Raw genomic sequence first — 21,145 nt, 5'->3', positions numbered from 1 at the left:
TTAAAAAAAAAAGTCTCCTGCCTGAGTCGCTAATTTTAATTTTTAATTTAATTTTTTTCTGACTCGGCAGTTTAGAGGATATTAAGATTGCAAGCTCTCCCAATAAGAGGCACAGCTCAGGGCCACGTGACCAGCAGGCGCCCTATAGCTGTGCTCGTAGCCCTTGCCACTTCCAATATGGCCGCAATAGCTGATATGCTTAATTTTCCTTCATTTTTCATTTTCTGTTTCAGAAACAGACGAGTGACATATCCTTGTTTTATACATCTATGGGTCTGTCCTTGGTGTTAAAGCTATCTGAGGTGAAGTGGTTCGCTCCAACAAATAAATTAGGACCAAGTGCAGCTGATACATTGACAAAAACAAAAAGCAGTAACATCATTTTCCTTTTTTCTTTTCTGTGACCAACAGCAGAGCAACTTGGAGATCTCTAAGGAGAAGCAAGGCTCGTGCATCCAGACATTATGATCATTTCTTACTCATGACAACATCCAAGCTGTTTTTGAGAAGCACTGAGGGACAGGTATAACTGTCATCTGGGAGAAATGCTTTTCCTCCTTTAGATTTATTCCTTATATTCTCACCCATCTAGTTTCTGCAGAAGTGCCATTCAAATTGGAATGAGATTTTGAGAAGCTCATCTGTAAACCTTGTTAAAAATGAGATTTTCAATACAGAAGCAGATCCGAGTTCCTTTACAATTGTCTTTCTCTCAGATAATGAGGATGTAATCGACAGACTTGCTGCTGCTCTTTCAAATCACTGGACTCCCTGAAACTTGTCATTGTATAACAAAGTTAGATGGTCCTAGAAGCATGATATACCCTCTGTGTCTGTAGATACTCTACTTAACACTCACCCTCTGTAACATCCAGACCAAACTGCTCTGTTGACTCAGAATCACAATAATGACGTATTGCCTCTCTGCTCTGCTTGCTTTGTGAGGTGTCCTGGAATCCTCTGCATAGGAAAGCACATGGTTACCCAATGAACAGGAGTACATCTGGGCTGCGTACAGTAAGTCCATACTATTACTGCCAGAGAGGGGCGCTTTATAGTGGCCTGAGGGGAATTTCTCTCTTTGAAGTTTCCAGGTAACACATCAGTACGTTCTGACTCAATGCACCCAGCTCTCTAAGAGGTGACTGGAGTTGTGAACTCCATGGCTACTAGACTGGCTCTGTCTTCCAGGACAGCAGGATCATTTTATAAATATGCCGAAAAACAGCACGACTGTGTGCCTCTTTGACATGCAACGTGAAAACTTCTGGGATAACTTTAGTTTGCATCGCAGACAGCGCTATCTTCTGCACCAAGCTGAACCCCCTGAAATTGAGATGCATTACACAGCTTACTCTTCAGCTGTTCTACACAACCAGGCTTCTCTAAATATTTCTGCATCAAAACATCCAGGTCCCTTGAAACGTCTTCAGTCACAGCTCCAGATTTCCATCCTAATCTGGGCTTTGGATAAATGGTGTTACCATCTGCAGGAAGGAATGCTCTGTCATCGCTGATCAATCCACCCTGAAGTGGATTTTCAGAATATAAAATCTTTAGTACGACTCATTGCTGGCACTAGAGCTGCAAAACTTTGGTAGATTTCAAAATTAGACATTAGGGTAAAGCACCAAACTGTTCAGGTGTCAACTGTTTACATGTGCAACAACTGACACCTGCAACCCGACGCACACCAGGTGTGTAACACAGGGACTGTAACAGACAACCTGCAACCTCTGGTATAATACGTCTACTCTGAAAATCCACAACATCCATCCAACCAAGATCACAAACAGAGTTTGTACTCAAGTAACAACAAAAGGGAAAAACATGTTCCTAAGCTGCAAAGTGCAGAGTAAGATACAAGCAGTTTCATGAAAGGAGATAGAAAAGACAAAAATAGTACTGTAGAAATACCAAGATGAAGTGGTGACAAGAGCAATCAAAATGAATATACTGTGTATTAACTCTTCAAGGTTACACACATAGAAGCCTGTCAACAATGCTTTCTCATCAGGACACTACGACTCAAAACATGATCTGAGGAACATGGAGCGACTGATCCTTGAGGGTGAATTAACTCGGAGGGTGCTGCTTGGTTACTCCAGGTAAATCCATTTCCCGCTGATTAATTGAGTGGAGTTGTACAAACCGGAGATCTATGCAAAAGTCCAAAACGAAAACTGGTAAGACGAGGGACCTTTGGAGGAGGACACTTGATGGCTGGCAGGGTCGTTTGATCGTTTTGATCTTTATTTGGTTGATTATTAATTTGCTGCAGGGTCTGGTGCCCACTTAACCTCCGATCCATTGTTCTTAAACCTTTGGTTGAATAAATGAAAAGTGAAGTGCTGATACTTTCTTTAAGGGTTAAATGGTGCTTTATGGGAAATATTAAAGTAAAGAGTTGAATAGTACAGGTAATGTGAAATGATATAGTATTATTAGTATATTAAGGAGTTTTTAAGTTATGGGGACAAAAAAAATAATTATGGGAACAAGCCATTTGGTTTGTAGAGAAAACAAATTAAATTGTTTGAAATTGTTTTCTCTTTATTTGTTTAAAGGTTTTCCACCAGATTCCACCCCCTGCTGTTTCTGTTTTTTTTTTAAGGCTGACTTTCGAAAAAAATAAAAAATAAAATTAATTTTGAAAATTAATAAAAGAGCAAAAAGGGAATGTTTGAGAGTTTTCCAGTTTCTGTTTGTTGAGGACACAGTTGCATCTCCTGCTCATGGGAAAATGCATGCAGATTGCAAAATGGGCAAATTCCAATCAGCTGTAATCACAGAGCTCATCTATTAGCAATTTAGTTTAAATTAGAGTCTTTAAACAGATATGTGCAGTCAAATTCTCTAATAGTATTTGTTTACTCCATCAGGACTACGGGAGCAGTAGAGGAGTCTTCTCTAGTGGACCACAGACCACAGCAGAAGTCCTGAAGAGTGGGCCGTTGCTCCAAGAGGATATAACATCATCACATGGCAACCTGTGGGTTCAGAGGTTGGTTTGCACACGGCACTCTGGCCTTGCAGTTTAAACACACACCCCACAAACAGAGGTTAGAGCCCTCATTGCTGCGGTCACTGGGTTGATTTCCAGCCTCATGGCTGCATGTCATCCTGCTCCAGACATCTCCTGTCTCTCTTCAGCTGTCCCGTCTCTGAAGGACAAAAACGTCCCCAAAAATTAAGAGAAAAAGATTGTACAATACGTTTGGCAACATTATTTTTCTAATCTCAGCTCTAACTGTTCCTCTGACCACTCATCTCTCTTGACATTGTCAAATGAATTAATGACTCAGGTTTGACTTCAATAAAAACAGTAAAAGCGAATATTCATGATCTGTTTTGGACCAGCACTGCTGAACTCATTCCTGTGCCCCAGAGCAAACAGTATACACCATTTTAAGAGATTTATTCTTTATCTGTGTTTACAGCTTTGATGATTTCTGCCCATCAGCAGCTGTGGAGAACATTTCCAGATTAGCTTGCAGGCCTTTTGTCTTATCTTATTAGGCTGTAAATAGCTTATATAACTGTATGTAGCTCAGAACAGACTGTCGCAGATAGAATCCAAGTGTTATAAAATGAACTGAAGACACACAGATTCAAAAGACACCCTCCCCTCTGAAAGATAATGATGATTAAAATCACCACAAAGAAGTGAAACTCATCTTTACTGCCAGAACAGGTCCCTACATCCTGTGTCCTCTCAACATGACACCACACACTGGATGTGTTTACGCATCATTTCTCAGTTTACAGCGAGATTCTCCAGATGAAGATCAGATCGATCAGCCACCATAGTGCACTGTATGCTAGAAATAACATCTGCGGCTTAAAACTGATTGAAACACTGACTTGGGTGTGCTGGGATTTCATTTTGAGGCCATGTAATGCAGCTCTTTGAACAAGAAACTCCCTTTTTTAATCCCAGGACTCAGTCAGGTCTCTCATAATCCTTATAAAAATTAATGCCTTGAGGAAGGAGGTAACTTTTCCACCTTACTTTACAAAAGAGAGTTGAAAAGTGACTCCATGTTTCCGAGACTTTAAAATGTATATTTGTAAGAGCCCGTAATAGGCTGACACGTTACAATCCCAAATGTGTGCGGGCAGTGAGTGTTACTCTGTTTTCACACTCCGTCTGTCAGTTCTGCTCCAAATACCCTGAGGGAGCTTCAGAGGGTTTACACATGACATCACTGACAGCAACATAATCCGTATGCTGATGGTTATGTATGTATTTTACATATTTCTTTATGTAGGTCGAATCGTTGCTTTGATTCATAGCACCTGTAAAGTAAAAATAATATGAATTTTTGAGCCTCACACTGGAGCTTCAATGATCCCGAGGAATGGATGTCATTTATCTCAGGATGTGCAGATGTGTTACTTCTGGTCAGCGAGCAGTGAGCTCTGTTTTATGGTGCATTGTGGGTAATTTCTATGGAGTAGAGCTTGAAGTGCACTGCAACACTGCACCAATGGCAATGAAGACCGTAGAAAATGTCTGACTCTCCAGCAAAACTAATTCATCGCCTCTAGACGTCCCCTCCCCCAACATTTATCACCACTCTGACTGCCCCATTTCCATCTGACACTTTGGTTTTCACATTAGTGTCTTACTTTGCTCTCAGACTCAACGTACGCTCTAGCACTGTAAAGCAGCCTGACCTAAAGCAGAAGGTTGAGCTGTTTGTTCCAGAGTTGAATATCTGCCAGCTGAGGACAGAGCGGGGAATAGGAGAGTGGTTTCAGGGGTAGGGAAAGTGATGCTGCTGTTTTTATTCCTGCTACCCACAATGAAAACCAAACCATCAGTGCGACCTACAGAGATTCATGCAATCAAAACATGAACGGTACAGCAACTGTCACTAAAAACATGTCAATAATGAAAGAGATGGAGTATGGTAGATATTCTCTCTAGTGTTGGAGTCAAAGACAAAAAAATTAACACTTATTGGGGAAACTTTGGAATTTAAGATCAGTGCAATATCTTATTCTTTGTTCAAGTTTTGACGATTGAATTTTAGAGAGCATGTAAAAACATCAAACGCTGGGAAGTGTCTCCAAGTCCCCCTCTTTCTGTGCCAACCCAACTTTCCAGAAGTAATGATGCACAGCAAACTATGGTTTCCGTCTAAATGCTGTTGTTCATACAACTGATGTGACCAGAAGCTTGTCAATGCGAGGGCTCTATACAACTATAACTACCAGAATTAGCTTAAAACTACATTCTATTTGTAGTCCATTGCTACTGTATCATAGGTTAGGTGCAGCTTCCTGCCAAATTGGGAAAAAGGGGATAAAATCTAGGGATTGATGCCAAATTTGGTACTTTTATAGGAACCAACAGAATTCTGTTAAAAGTACCAGGTACCAATTCGAGTTTAACCAAATTAATATTTTTTACCACGTAAACACAAAAAAGTACCAAAAATTGGAACCGTTGAGTATCAGTACCGATTGCCAGGAACCAGGCATCAGTACGGTATTGTTTTAAATGTGAAAGGTACCCATCCCTAATAAAATCTCACACAAATTTATAAAAAAGTGGCAACATAGGGCCTAAAAAGTTTGTGCAATGTGGGAACATAGGACTGTGGAAACACAGGCATGTTCCTCTGGGTTCACTCTTTGATCATGAGGATTGTTGACCGTATGCAATGCTTCTGAATTAGCAGCAGGTTTTGGGATGAAGATTAGTTCCAAATTTCTGAGAAGCCTAAATTCAATAAGACATATGCGTTACAGTTCTGGTTTTTGGTTCCCAACAGTGACATGAATCAATCAAGGTTAAACTTGAGAAGTGAGAAGTTAACAGTCCACAAAATATTAACTTATTCACCAGGACCTGGTGTCTCTGTGTCACAGCATCATATGTGATATATCATACATACCCTATGCATGTAGCTGACACCAACAGATCAAACAAACTGATCCACAGAGCCAGTGACGTTGTTGGAGTGAAGCTGGACTCTAACAGATGTGTCTGAGAGGAGGATGCTGTCTAAGTTGCATGCCATCTTGGACAGTGTGTCCCGCCCACTCCATGACGTGCTGGTGAGCCACAGGAGAACTGTCAGTGAAAGACTGAGTCCACCCAGGTGCACCACTGAGCATCACAGGAAATTATTCCTGCATGTGGCCATCAGACTGTACAACTCCTCACTCTGAGAGTCTCTTAGTTTTACTCTGGACTCACTGTTTAAGCAATAGGTTCAATAATTACCTTCTGTGCAATAAACATATTTAAATATATGTGCAATAGTTCATAACTTATGTTCCATGTTTTCTCATCAAATGCTAATACTTATATTTAATAGTTACATTAAATTTCACGTGCACTTACGCTTCCATTTTTACACTTTCTTATATTTGTATGCTTGTAATTTCTTATATCTTTAATTTTATAATTTCTTATATCTGTATATTTTGTATATTCTTAAATCTTATAATTTCTTATTTTGTACTTTAAACTTTTATCTTTTTAAAGTAGAAGCAGCAACTAAAAACCAATTTCCCCTTCTGGGATTAATAAAGTATTTCTGATTCTGATCCTGATATCACCACACCATACGGATGAGAGAAACATTTCTACAAGGTGTATAATGTGTAAAGTTTGAACACAACCCATCTGGAATGAGTGGGGGGGACAGAGTTTTTAACCTATACTTCAGCCAGTCACCCGGGGGGAGCAGTTTTTGTGGAGACCTCACTTCAAACTGAGCGAGATGAAGTCCATGGTCTATGGTCATACAACTGTAGAAGGAGGGATGTCATCTATCTTCCATCCCTAAGTACAGTTAAAGTACATTGTCATGCCTTCAGAAGGAGCCATCAAGACAGATTAGCAGTCATGTTGAGATGAACCAAAACAACCAAGTCCATGCTGAAAATTGAATAATTAAAAAGATGTTTGATGTTAGCAGAGTCCAAATGATGTAACACTTGTAAAAACATGTGAACCCCTTCTTAAAAAGCTGTGATATGATAATTCATGCAAAGGAACACAGAGCAACAAGGTCAGAGCAGGAAAAAAGGACAATAATTTCCACTGTGTTGCTCCCAGCAGGAATTAGGTTAGATGTCACTCTCTATCTCACTCCTGCTAATACAGCCGGCAGGGGGGGGTCAGGCGACTAACTACACTGTGTCACCGAGACAGGCACTGATACTTAGCAAAATGCTAAGAAAAGGTAGCAAGCTCCATTATTATTCAGTCAGTGGGCTGAGCTTTGTGAGTGCTCTGTGACCCACAGCGCTGCAGATAAAGAAGCTGTTAGTTGAGGGTCAGATGATTTGGGCCTTTCAAGCCTGAGAGGATGTGAAACTGTCGTGTTCAGGTCTCCTTTAAACCGAGCAAGGAGAGCCGGAGATAGACTCTGTGTTGGCCTTCAGTCTCATCCACAACAGTTTTATCCTGATATTATTTGTACTTTATATTTTCTATGATGAAAAGAGCTCTTTTCTCAGTCCTTTGCTCTGCCGGCTGTGCAGTCTGAGCAAACACAGAAATCAAACAGCCTGGTCTGCCTGTGGGATCTTTACATTAAGACTCAGATACCAACATAATCAAAGAGGAACAGGGATTAATTCAGTCACCAAAATGTGTTGAATTATAATGGATAGTTTGGGTTATGAATGTGTGTGTGTGTGCATTTCTACTTTTCATCAACAAACACACCCCAAGCTACCACAGGCGTTAATGTACTGCATGATTAATCTTAACTAAATACCAGCTGATGCTGACCTGAAACTGAAGCAACTTTATTCCAAATCACCTTAGAAAGTTGTCTTGTTTAACAGTCATTAATGTCTTAATTGGCTTTTTAAGGGAGAGCAATCGGACAAAACTCAGACTGAGCTTTACATTTATTTTCATTCATAATGTGAAAATTCTGCCTGCACAGAAACATCCTGATTATGATAGAAGTTACTATCATTTAAGAACCAGGTGTTTACAAGGTGAATCTTCAATTAGTAACATGATCTTAACTTGCAGTTTAGCTATCAGCTATCATCTGATTATATTTCACCCCCTCTGATACCCAGCTGTTAGTAAATCAGGACATCCAGCCCAGACTTCCTCTCCTGTGAATTATTATAGTTTGATCACAAGTTTGAGATGCAATTTTTTTTAGATTAAATGAGACAAAGAAAATAAAACTCAGCACACAAAATGAGCTGATATTTGATGTAAAACATAAAGTTGGCTGCTCTCCTCCTGCTTTTACTCTCCATACAGACTGTTTTTTTTCCTGCAGACAACAAAGCCTCCTGACACCTGATTGGTCAAGTGCAGATTAGTCAGATTACAACCAGAAATCTGACCACGTCTCACACCAAAGTCCAGACTGAAAAACTAAATAAAGCTGTTTGATGTTGTAAATGTAACCTCAATGAACAACCTAACCCAGCAGAAAGGGCAGCTAGCTGAGTTGCTAAGCTCAGTCATTAGATTAGCATTACTCCAGTTTATAGCATTCACAAGGGCTGTTTTCAAAACTGCCTGCAACATACTAAAAGTGAATGTAGTATTTGGAAGCTACTACATACTACCTCCTGCTTTTGCTTGTAGTATGTAATATAACTATTCTGTTGGGTCTGTTTTGTGGTACACTACTCTGGTTTCCAGTTTCGGAAGCGGAGCTACTGATAATATATATATATATATATATATATATATATATATATATATATATATATATATATATATATATATTTTTTTTTTTTTTTTTTTTTTTTTTTTCTTGATTTATAATCTTACACCAAAAGTTATATCGTTTACTGCAAATAAATCTGAAAGGGATTTTTCTTTTTACAGCTGATGGAAAAACCACTTCTGTATAATCCACGTATGGTTTAAAAAGTGAATAAGTTATTTAGTATACTGCAGATTTTGCAAGTTTTTGCATACTACCTACTACATCAGGGATCTCAAACTCGTGCCATGGAGGGCCAAGAGGCTGCAGGTTTTCTTTCCAACCAGAAACTCCACCAGCTGATTTCACTAATTACCTCACCTTCAAGCAGAGAGCAAGGACTAATCAGTGAATTCAGCTGGTGGAGTTTTTGGTTGGAAAGAAAACCTGCAGCCTCTTGGTCCTCCATGGCATGAGTATGACATCCCTGTACTACAAACTGAATTCCAGGCAAAATAGTAGGCACTGCTAGTGTAGTTTACGGTTAGGGAAACAGCCATGGTTTATAACTCTGGCTTAATTGTTGATTGGCTGAAATCATCTAATGTCCAACATGTATGTTAATGTCTATTGGGTAGACGGCTCTTGTATTGTATGAATATGTTCTGTTTTTACCTGAGGCAAAAATATTGCTCATGTTTTGAAACTCAAACACTGGATATTATCTTGTATATGCCGTGTACTATCAAAAACTATTTAATGAACAGAAATGCATGAAATTCCTCACATGCACAGGTGAAGGTTTATAATTCTTTCTGTTTCCATGTTCGTCCTCCCTCTGCTGGCTTTCAGCTCCTGATTCCTCTGGAGTATCCTCACTCTCCCCTTGACTGAAGTGTGCCATTACATGCGTGCAGCGAGCTGACTCTTCAGCCCTATAAACGCTGCTTCCTGTTCTCTTTCCCGCATCCATTTGCAGGATTGCCTCCGGAGTCTCTTGAACGACTCTGATGTACGAGGCACAGAGGGGATAAATCTGCAGCCCCAAGACTGTTCAGCAGCATTTTTTATATACGACGTGCTTTGTAATACATCAGCCTGTCATTCTATTGCTCTGCTGATAATTCACACAGAACATAAATAAACACCAGACGGACAGAGCTGAGAGTCAGCTGCTCATCAAACAGATGTCATATGACAGATATGATGCAATGTGTTAAAATGTGACATGCCTACAAGATGTCATATGATGAGATAAGAGTTGACAGGACCAATTTTGCATAAAAATAACTTTGAGATAAAACTAAAAATGGATTTCAGGATATCTGGTCAAAAAATCCCCTTAAAGGTGAAGAGCAGGATTAATGCCATTAAAGCTACTGTAAAGAGTCATGAAGTAGTGAGTCACACTGGAAGAGGAACCTGTTCAGAGAGCTGCAATACTTTCAAATGAAATATCAGTATTTGGCACCAGAAAGCAATCACTGTAATGGAAAAGCTGAGATGCAGTTTTGAGCTGTTTGGCAGGACGCTTCTGGTCGTCTCCTCATCTGTTTCTAGACTAATCAAAAATTTGGTTGAGTCAGCATTCTCATCACCTTTGAGCTTCTCAGCACCACTCCAGAAACCAGTAGGTGAGGCTACAGCTGTGTTTTATACAGGATAAGGTTAATTTTTCCATATCTGTCATAATTCATGAAGTAATCTTTAGGACGATCACTGTCCCTCTTCATTTTTCATGCCCCTGGTGCTGTAGTTGTGAGTGATGGCTGACCTCAGTCACATGGGACACATTGGCTGTGTGCTGTGGTGCTGTCTAGTGTTTAACAGCATTTAAATTACCAAACTGCATGTATTTAAAGGGAAAAAAAATATAACACTGGGTCGATTCATGTCTGTCTTTGCATGAAGTCCTGCAAGACTCCCGTTTTCACATCAGTTACTTGTGCAGGTTTCTCCTTGTTCAGAAGTGGCCTCTGGGTGATTATTCATGACATTCAACTTGATCTAAGCCTACAGTAAACACAACAAGCCTGTGTAAGCTAATTTGACAGAGATCAGAACGATTAAGCTCTGATGACGAGAGGGGAGCTGACTGCTGAGAGTAAAACATGTTAAAATCATTCTTAACAGGATCAGGAATATTAATATTTAATTCTTGCATCATTTTTAAAGCATCATCTTCGTGATGGTGACTGCTTAGGAGCTCACTAAGACTTCATTAGAGATTTTCCTCTTTTGGAAGCCAAACTAAGCCTCTTCCTCTCAGTCTGTGTCAGAAATGTGTTCAGTGTTGGAGGCTTCTCCATTTGATAACAATCAGTACTGTTGTGAAAAAAAATTACGGATATTTTTTCTATCATTTAGACTTCTGTATCTATTAATTGTGATTCAGAATCTTCTAATGAGATCTGTAATTATAAGATCCTAATCTCAGTGTGGCAGCTGCAGCATGCATGGGTGGGATTATCAAACATAAGAATCAGATCGCTGAGTGTTGGATGCTGGGTCATTCTGTAGATGCCTGTTGCTGTTATAATATTTCATGCCAAGGTTTGAAGTAATATGTTTATTTTTTAGGGGTATTACACACTGCAACATACCTGACAATTTCTAATAAGAGAAAGAGGCTGTGAAAGGAAAAAAGAACACTATAATCCAGATGAAACGCAGCAATGATGCAGGTTATTGCTTAATCTCCTTTCATCCTTTCTGTCAAAATCAAACTGTCAGTAAAACATGTGCATACACAGGTCAAATGATTCTGCATGTTGTAGCATCGCTTTCTCACACGTGGCCTCCTTCCTGAAACATCAGCCTCTTTATGTACCGCACTGTTTACCCTCCAGTTTCCAAACTAATGCTGCAAAAATCATGCCAATAATAAAAATATGACTCATAAAAGGGAACAAACTCTCTCATCCCGCATCAAAGTTTGGAAGTTGGAGGCTCTACACTGTTCCTGTTAATAATTAAGAGCATATGAGACACTTTCTAGGCCAATGTAACATAATGAACCTCGAAAGAGCATGATGCTGAACAAGAGTTAGGGACCACTTTTTAAGGGACAACTTTTTAAGCAGTTTAGGTGCCAAAAGTAAAAGAAGGGCATAAAAGTAATGATTGTGACGGCATGAATGAGCTTTGGTGTCCTCGTGGAGATCTCAGCCGCTACACATTTTGAACATGTGAATGCTGCATGAAAGACACGCCCACTGAGCCATGCAACAGCTACAAACACATGCAAAGACAATCTGCAAAATTCAAACTGAAGTACAGACACCAGGCTTGTTGAAGTTGTGCCACATGCCTTAATATGAACAAATTAGGAGTGGTGCATTTAAAAAAAAAAAAGGAAAAAAAAGAAAGGAACGGTGCATTTATTTGATAAAGATTGTCTTCCACTGTTTGGTCCGTTTGTGACAGCACAGGACGAAAGGCTGGGGGTGCTAGCTCTGCTAACTTTAGCAACACTCAGCAAAACAATCTGTGACCTTGTGTTGAGGCATGTTAAACAATATCAGGCTCAAATAAATTCTGAGTGTTTTTTTTCTTCTTTAGATTAGTCAGTTAGAATTTATACGACACATTTCTTTTTAAAGAAGGAAGAAAATGAGATGCTTTGAAACATCTCTTTTCATGATGGATGATTTGAAATAAAATCCACTCTGCTACTGTGACTATGAATAAAGAAATCATCAGACCATGGGGGTGGGGGGTTGTACCATAATTGTTAAAGAGGTCTCCTTTGGTTCTGGGGACACCCTCAAGTGGACACTGGAGGAACAGCTTTTTTAATTTTTTATTTTGCACTCCTGCATAAGCTTCATTTTTCATCGCTGCTTGTTAGAATCCCTCTACATCTCTGACACAGCTGGCTGTGTACATGAACACAGCCGTAGGGGCTGTAGTACAGTCTGGTTGCGTTGTGTTTCCCCCTCTGCTGCAGTTTCCTCTCTCCATCACTCATCTTGTCCTCAGAGACATGTTCTCATATTTGGCCTCCTGGGCGCTGCAGAGCTCATCACAAACCATCTCAGTGAATTTCACAACCATGGTGCTAAATGATTGGCTAATTTATGGCAAGGTCACAGGGTGGGAAAGTAAACCACTGATCAATCTCAGAACAGACTGGGGCCAAAGGAGAGGCTTAATGTTAGGAGTTTCTGACAGATACATGAGTTTTTCATTTTAAGAGTCCTTTGATAATGAGTTTTTTGTTTTTTTTTTAATTATTCTACAATGTCTTATTTCATGAAATAATTTGATGCAATATTTTTGAAGCAGTTGCACAAAATAATATCCATCCCTATCCATCCATCCATCCATCTTTCTGTCTACCTCAGAGCACTCTGTGTGGCCTCTGCACACCTCTGCAGCAGCTGGCTAAGCTAACCTGCCGGTCCTCCTCTCCTCACGACAGAATCAGAACCACCCATGCACCGTCAGCCAGGCTGCACCGGCGCAGAGCTGAGGGCCTGTTCCAGCCTGACTGGGATGAACTTGGGTCGCACAGAAACCCATCAAACCGAGCAAACGTCGCATTAAAGCGCAGAGCTAGCAAACACTGCGTAGTAGCAGCTCCTGGTTTCTGCTGCTGCTGCATGAAGAGGGGCTTCTGCCCGGAGCCTCGGCTCTAATGAAGGATGATGTCAGTGTTCGAGGACGGGGACACGTTAGTCCAACATCAGCCGGCAGGGACGTGACTGCAGCGGACACTAATGTGTGCAGAACATGCAGTCACACGCAGGACGACGCGCTCTGCACGAACCGAATCATTTCATGCTTTTGGATTCATGCACAAAGTAGAAAACAGGATGTGCAATACCGAGCTCAGCGTGTTTGGTCGATTCCGTGAAATTAAAGACACATTGAGAGGTGAGACAGTCCAGCTCGACGACTGCAAGGAGCGGATCAGTGTCCCTGCAGCCGTGCACTGAGCTCCACACCACGGTGCTGCTAATCAAAAGGCTGCACGTCTTACCGCATCAGTCCGGGTTCCCAGGCTCTGCTCATCCATCTTCCCTCCAGGATGATCCGAGGCAGAGCGGTAGTGGTTTCCCAATGACGACATCGGACATGTGCAAAAGGTAAAGCTGCAATATCCGCCTTATTGGTCAGACTCTCCTCCTCCCGATCTGAGCATCGCTGGTGGATTGCTGCGCAACCTCGCTGCACCATCCACAGCCACAACCCTCCCTCCCTCTCTCCCAGCCTGCAGCACTGACTGAAGCTCGCTCGCTTTAAACCTCCGCCAAGCAGTCCGCCTGAGCGCCTCCTCCTCCTCCTCCTCCTCCATCTGTCTGCCGGAGACTAACATATTTTCATAAAGGAAATCTGTTGTGCATACTCATGCTCTCAGTAGGAAGCTGCCCAGGATTACTGACATCACCACCATCATCATTAGCAAAAGGCCCCACTGCAGCAGAGGATCCCCTGTAACCCAGGGGTCAATCTGAGGGTCAGGGGATCCCCAACATTTGATATAATCTGATATAATCCTCTCTCTATGCTCATACTCTCTCAGTGCTTCAGAGCTGCTGTCCACCTCTGGTGTTGAAACCGTATAAACCCAGAAAGACTTCCTCTTTCGTTTTTCCTAAACAAACCCTGGTGTTCAGAAACTTTGATAGGGGAGACCTGGTATGGTTGTAACATGGGGAGAGTTGTAACACCACCAATTCCACCAATCAGGGATAAGATAGGGGTCATATGATCATTTCAATATTTACCCACTTCCACCCTTTAAGCCACTTAATGTAATAACACACCAATATAATAATGTAATAAGTTTCACTTCATTACGTAACAACGCTGCATTTTGCAATAAAACGCTTGAATGAAATATGTAACAAACTTTGCTGCATTATATAATAAGTTCTTCATATTGCGTGACTTATTACAAAGTGCTGGTTCCTGTAATAGCTTTTTACTTAATGCAGCAAAGTTTAGTACATGTGTTTAAGTATTTAATAAGTGTGGCGTCACTCACCCTGATCACGCACGGTGATTGTTGGGGCTGGATACAGGTGCATACAGATTCTATAGAGAAAAAAAAATGATTTGGGGGTAAGAAAGTATTTTTTTGACCAAGACTATAGTTTGTTTAGTACTTCTACAATTCCAGATAAAAGCATTTCACTTGTATCAGAATAAATTGTAGCTTCTTGGGCAAAATGTGATGCATTTTCCCGTGCTAATTTCAATCCACAATGCTAATACAGCTAAACACTGGCTGACAGGGGTGGGGTGGGTTGTAACAAATCTCTAAAAAGTCTTACATCCCCTTATGTACAACTAAGGGGCTGTTTACATGGCAACGGTTTTAGGGTGAAATGCAAAAGTTTTGTTGCGTTTCAGCCCCGCGTTTACACAGAAACGCCGTTTCAGCGGACCTAAAACGCAAACTTTTGAAAACGGCCTCCAGAGTGGGATTTTTCTGAAACGCTCCCGACACCGTTGCCGTGTAAACAGTAAGCCAGCGTTTTCAGTGGAAACGCTGACGTCACACTCTGCCTCACGCGTGCGCATACAACAGGACAACAGTACCGTTGTTACGATCCTCGTGAACTACCGTGTTGTGCTTGTGCTGCTCAGTCTGCTGAATCTGCTGACTGTCTTTCCACAAAATGTGCATCTTTTGCTCCACTTTTTAACTAAGTATTCCCCAATACACCAGATGACCTGCTCAACTCTACTTCGGTGGTGATCTCCCAAAAGCGGCTTCTGGACAAGACAGTTATAGCACCATCTACAGGCTTGGTATGCTTACTACAGTGTTTTCAGTCTATCAGAGTTTCCATGTAAACACAGATTTGTTTCACTGGGTTTTCACAGCGTTTTAGCATTTTCAGACAAAACGTTGTTGTGTAAACGGGGCCTCAGAACACTTTCCAACCTACCCCAGTAGTGGGATAGGTTGTAACAAAGCACCGCCATGTATCTGACATCACCTGGTGAGCTCTGCGATATTGTTGCAGAGGTTTGAATTGGTGCCATTTGTAGTAAACAAATGTGGCTACTTTGCATTAAAGTTTGAGAACTCTGACTCAAAAATTCAGTGACTTAGAGATGCTAAAGCAAATAGTGTTACAACCATATCTGGTTTCCCCTACATAACAAATATGAATCAGGAAGATATTTTTTTCCAATATTATTTTTTTTACATTAAAACAGTAGATTATACACTGTTTACAACTTAGTGGTTGAAAGCTTTTCCACATAAACGTTAATGAAGTGTATAATTAGAAAATCATCTCACTCAAAGACCTGGCACCAAGTCATTTTCACTGTTTCTAAAGTAAACAGACTTTTTTTTTAATGATTCATGTGTGGTGTTATTCCATCAGTAATAATGGGGTCATATGACATACAGTTATTATCTATTGTGTAATACTACATATGATCTACGTAATGTTAGAGGACTCCACCTCTGACACGTCATCCTCTGGACGCTCAGGTTACACACACCTGATAGTGACAGAGCCTCATTAATATCCTGCTCCTCATCTATTATTACACACCTGGCAGGTTGTAGTGAGCGTGTGCATCCAGCCGGCAGGTGAAGCAGCCGGTCGGTGTGTGAGAGTGTAGTTACAGAGACAGGATGGACAGGGTGGATGTCTCTGTTCTGCCCAACAACAACCACCCTGAGAAGTTCCTGCAGCTGGACGTCAGGACTCTGCCGGGAATGTTTCAGGTGGGAGCTCTGGTGTCCAGTCAGAGACACTGGCAGAACCGAGTCTACTCACAGGTACGGACTCACACACTCACAGAGACCATCTACACATGTTTTTCTGCTCTCTAACTAAACTTTGTTCCTTTCATAATGATGTTCATTCAGCCTACAGGATCTCTCCATCCTGTAGTCGTCTCAGCTGTGCTGCTTGACTCCAGAAGCCTCTTTGATCTGACACCTTTACCTCCTCACCTCTAATGAACTTTTACCTGCTCCATGAACTGCGCTGCTGGAGGTGTCTGCTTCTTGTTCTGACTCAGACTACTGAAAGAGAAGAGGCCAGAGGAAGAAAAAGCAGAAGAGCTGTTTTCCTTCTGGCTCCAAGTGGCATTCTCCCTCCTCTTCCAACTCCTCTGTCTTGTTTCAACTTCATCTTCTTACATTTCCTTTACTGTCCTTCACAGTATCTGTCCGTGCACTCACAGTTCTCCCTGTCATTGCTGATCCTCTACATCCTGCTTCTCATAAACCAGATCTAAATCCTTAAATTTTATGTGTCTCTCAGTGGAAAAAAAACCCTTACCTGCTGAAAGTCTTCAAACATACAGCACCTGTGCTGCTTTCTTTGCTGTCTGCCTCAGGCAGAGGCTGCAGTATCTGGACAAAAAAGATGACTGAAACAAATGAAGGACATCCATGCAGCTGCTTCGCTTCATCATAATCCTCTTTAACTTCAGTCTGAATGACTGTTGACTCATGCATATTCATTTATCTTCTGTTTTCTGCTACCTTCATGCTGCTGAGTGTGTCCTTGACTGTGTGTCTTTTCTGCTAAGCTTTTGTCTGGTGTTATTTAGAAACATGTTGGTATATGTGCTGATAGTTTGTACTTCACAGCGTCTTTTCTTGTCCTTTACTCTCCCTCTTAATGAGTTTGCCAAAAACTGGGTCGTGATTTTAGATAACACAGTTTTATTTATCTATGGTTTAATGTTCAGATCTCACTCTGTATTACATTATTGAAAAAAAATCAACATCAAGGCGGGACTCAATTTGATCTCACCTTTATCTAGCTTGAACGGGCAGAAACCTCGAGCAGAACCAGACTCATGTTAGACAGACATCTGCTTGAGCTGTGTTGAGGCTGGAGACATGCAGAGGAGAAGTAATTATAACATCAACAACAATAAAAACAGACTCAAGAATAAACAACATTGGCAGAAGTATGTGTTGTATTTGCTGGAACTTCAAACATAAAAGAAAAATTGTAATAAATACACATTCAGCAGTGGCGAGAGTCAGAAATCAGACCTGCTTAGTTAGGATTTGGTGTCTCTCTTAAGTTTCAAATGATCAGAGCTTCAGGATTTTATGCCCCTCAGGAAAAACAAACTGAGCAACAGATGTTCTTCAGAATGAAACGTTACTATCGCCACATGAAGCTGCTCTCTGAGCTCTGCAGCAGCTCTGGGAGCATTTAAAGAGGGGGTAAAATGCTTTATTTAGGCTTCATACTATCCCTCTGGTGCCCCTGCAGTAGCCTCACATGATTTACAGCTTGAGTTAATCCCAGTTTTTCTCTCATTGGTGTTTTAGGACACTCTGATTTCAGCCTGTGTCTGAAACACTGCCTCTTTGAGGCTCCCACTCCACAAAACCCCCTTCCCTCTGATTGGTCAGCCCTCTGGAGACCTGTCAGTCTCATGAAGGTCTCGTGCTGTTTGATCAGTTTACAGAAAGATTGAGGGATTTCTCCAACATATAAATATAGAGATGTTAGAAAATCTGCCACATTTTGTGTGTACACTCAGCATTTTTACTTTATATTTATATTTTAAAAATAAAATTAAAAAAAATCATGATACCCCCTCTTTAAATGTTTTAATAAAGCACATGAGCAGAGATGAGCTCAATGCCAGGGTAACATTTAATGAAATAAACATAAATAACAGGAGAACGTGATAGATGTGTGTTCAGGTGAAGTCAAATAACAGCTCTGTCTCCGTTGATGTCCACAGAGAGAGCTCAGCAGGGCTCGGACTGACAGCAGGTCTCCGCCGTCTCCAGAGAACACACAGGTGGTGTTTGTGGACAGGTACTTGGAGAAACACATCACACCTGTCACCCTGAAGTCCAACATAAAGAAAAACCCTCTTTACATGGACATCCAAGTGACGGACACGGAAGACAACAAGAAGACGAAACCATCCTGGACTGTTAGAGAGTTCGACACTCAGACCGTCAACAGAAACCTGGGAGATTACCTTAAGGTGGGAGATGATAATGAAGGCCATGAAAGACAATGATGGAGATCTGGTTAACAATCATCTGTTGGTTACATTTCAGAGCACAGAAAACCAAACACTGCAAATTTTCAGGCTTAGCACCCTGTAAACCAGGATCTATGATTAAAAAGAAAAAAAAAAAAACGTGAGTCTCTGTTACATCCCTAGGAGGAGGAGCTGTGCTGAAACCTTTTTCATGCATAATACAAAGAAGACCAGCAGCTTGAACTGTCACACATGAAAACTAACCCAGGCCTGCATCAACAGCTGAGAATGAGCTTATTTTGACATGTAGAAGCTATATTAAGTAAACAAACACAGAAATAAAGACAGTTTGTGTTTGGTAGATTATGTCTTTGTTGTGACAGGCTGAAACGGTTCGAGGATGAGCCAGGCTGCTGAGGCTCCTGTTGCTTTAATGAATAAATAGTAAAATGTTCCTTTTTCTTTTTTTAAACACAGATTACTCAAGCAGAGAAAAAAGAGCTTTAAATCACAAGTGGTATAGACTAAGACATTTAACTTTGAAGTGCATAAGTGTTAAGGAACAGGGTCAAAAACTGGGTAGTAACCAAAATGATTTTATTAAAGCTGGAGCTCTAACCCTGCAGAAACGTAAAAGAGCAAATAACGGAGGAAAAAATCTCTGACATTTAGACTGTTAATAAAAAAAAATTAATACAAAATGTAATTTTGATGATTTGTCATAATTAACAACTGAAAACAATTAAACTCTGAAATTAGTGAAAGAGAGTCGTGGAGCACAGCATGTAACACTGCCACCTAATGTTCAGCTTCAATTCCACTAAGTGAAACATTTTCACAGTTATTTTCTCCCTAACACTCAGATTACTCACAGTAAAAAAAAAAAAAAAAAAAAAAAAAAAAAAAAAATATATATATATATATATATATATATATATATATATATATATATATATATATATATATATATATATATATATATATATATATCACCTTACCTTGGGTCACTGGCATCATCAGCACCTCTCAAGCCCTGGACAGATGTAAACACAGACGTGTACACACAAACTCACTCAGTGAACTATACCCACAGTCATAACGTGGAAAACCTGAACAAAGTCAGAAACATTGTAATAAACTATTATGTAGAAGAGAGTCTGATTGATCCACGGTTCACGTTGATGGTGTTTCTGTTTGTTTTCCTCCTTGTCTGCAGGAGGAGGAGAAAACAGCCAGAGATCTGGACTTCTGGCTGGAGGATCTGTACACTCCAGGGTTTGACTCTTTACTGAAGAAAACAGAAGCTGAACACAAACGGAAAAAAATCTGTAAAATCCTTTCTGCAGTCAGTTTGTCAGTGTGTTTGATCCTTGTTGTGATCATCATTCCAGTTCTGGTTTTACAGAAGAAAAACTGACGGATGAAGACAGCAGCTCACCTCATCACAGATTTTTTTTTATTGTGACCTAACGAAGAAACAAACTAAGTAAAAACAGAATGCTGTGGCTGGGCTGCATCCTCAAGGAGCGAAAGAAAGAGAACAGAGAAGCCACTCTCACACATGTCGCTTGGCATCCAAACATTGGAGATACAGACGGAGGACCAACAGAGGAGGAGGAGTCCTTTTAAAGCTGTTTGGGTCATAAAGGATGTCCTCCAGAGGAAGGATCTGGAGACAGATCCCTTTACTCAAAGCCCCTCTTTAAAGTAAATCCAACCTCTCCGTGGCTCTCTCTGACAGTGTCCATGTTCCTCTGAGCCGAGGATCAAACATTAGAAGTCACCTGAGTGAAAGGCTTTACAGAGATCTCACCAGTGTCTCTGGATTATCACGGTTTTATCCTCTGTTTCCTGAGAGACTCACAGATTATCCAGAAATTTATTTTCACATCCTAATGCCGACTCCCACATCAGTAACATCTCAGATCCACAGGCTGCATCCAGCACGGGAAAACATCCATTACATTAGCAGGTTGGAGGGAACATAATTATAGTTGAGCTGAAACTCCACACTTGGATGCTCAAGCGAACTTGGCTGACTCTTTGATTGGCTTTACAACTTAACTCAAAGGCAGGGTGGGTCTTGTTTTTCTTCCATATTGCAGCAAGAATCAAGAAATCAAACAGACACCTGGTATCTTTGGGAGTCCCACATCAGTCTAAGGTTTACAAATCTTTGTATTCAGAATAAATCAGTTTATTGACTCAACCTGCTGCCAGTCTGAGTACTCACATCTGCAACTTGATGAACTGCAGATTTTAACTCTTTTGCATGCCTGATAGTTTAAGACAAGAGGTTGCAGCTTGATTTTTAGTCACAATTGATTTCTTAGGACAAAGACTTCCAGCCCTAAGCCCCTTTCTGTCTTCCGCCACATTCTCCACTAATTTCAAAAGCCAAAAAAACATCTTTGAATTTTTATTTAATGTGATTTATTAGACCATTCCAGTAGTGTATTATTTCAAGATATCAAGACAGAAATGTGTCTGAGCAATATATATATATATATTTTTCCAGTGTATTGGAATAAGTTTGAGTGAATAAA

General features: G+C 40.6%; 2 protein-coding genes across 2 annotated transcripts in view; one reads left to right on the top strand and one right to left on the bottom strand.

Annotated features, from left to right (window-relative positions):
• ajm1 (apical junction component 1 homolog) overlaps nucleotides 1–13,858 on the bottom strand; it is a 23,085-nt gene extending 9,227 nt beyond the window's left edge. The window contains exon 1 of the mRNA XM_074690331.1: nucleotides 13,636–13,858. The gene's annotated coding sequence lies outside the window, so the exon portion shown is untranslated. The remainder of the gene's footprint in view (nucleotides 1–13,635) is intronic.
• minar2 (membrane integral NOTCH2 associated receptor 2) lies at nucleotides 2,018–21,145 on the top strand. The gene is made up of 5 exons (XM_074690332.1): nucleotides 2,018–2,108; nucleotides 2,883–3,004; nucleotides 12,998–16,404; nucleotides 18,348–18,599; nucleotides 19,816–21,145. The coding sequence occupies exons 3-5, from the start codon at nucleotides 16,258–16,260 to the stop codon at nucleotides 20,014–20,016; spliced, it is 600 nt and encodes a 199-aa protein (XP_074546433.1). The 5' UTR covers nucleotides 2,018–2,108; nucleotides 2,883–3,004; nucleotides 12,998–16,257; the 3' UTR covers nucleotides 20,017–21,145.

The sequence above is a fragment of the Halichoeres trimaculatus genome, unplaced genomic scaffold (genome assembly GCF_033239565.1).
Source record: "Halichoeres trimaculatus isolate MK-OKI-2021-1 unplaced genomic scaffold, fHalTri1.1 fHalTri1_scaffold_16, whole genome shotgun sequence".
Taxonomy (NCBI): domain Eukaryota; kingdom Metazoa; phylum Chordata; class Actinopteri; order Labriformes; family Labridae; genus Halichoeres; species Halichoeres trimaculatus.
This window is presented reverse-complemented; position numbering and strand designations above follow the sequence as displayed.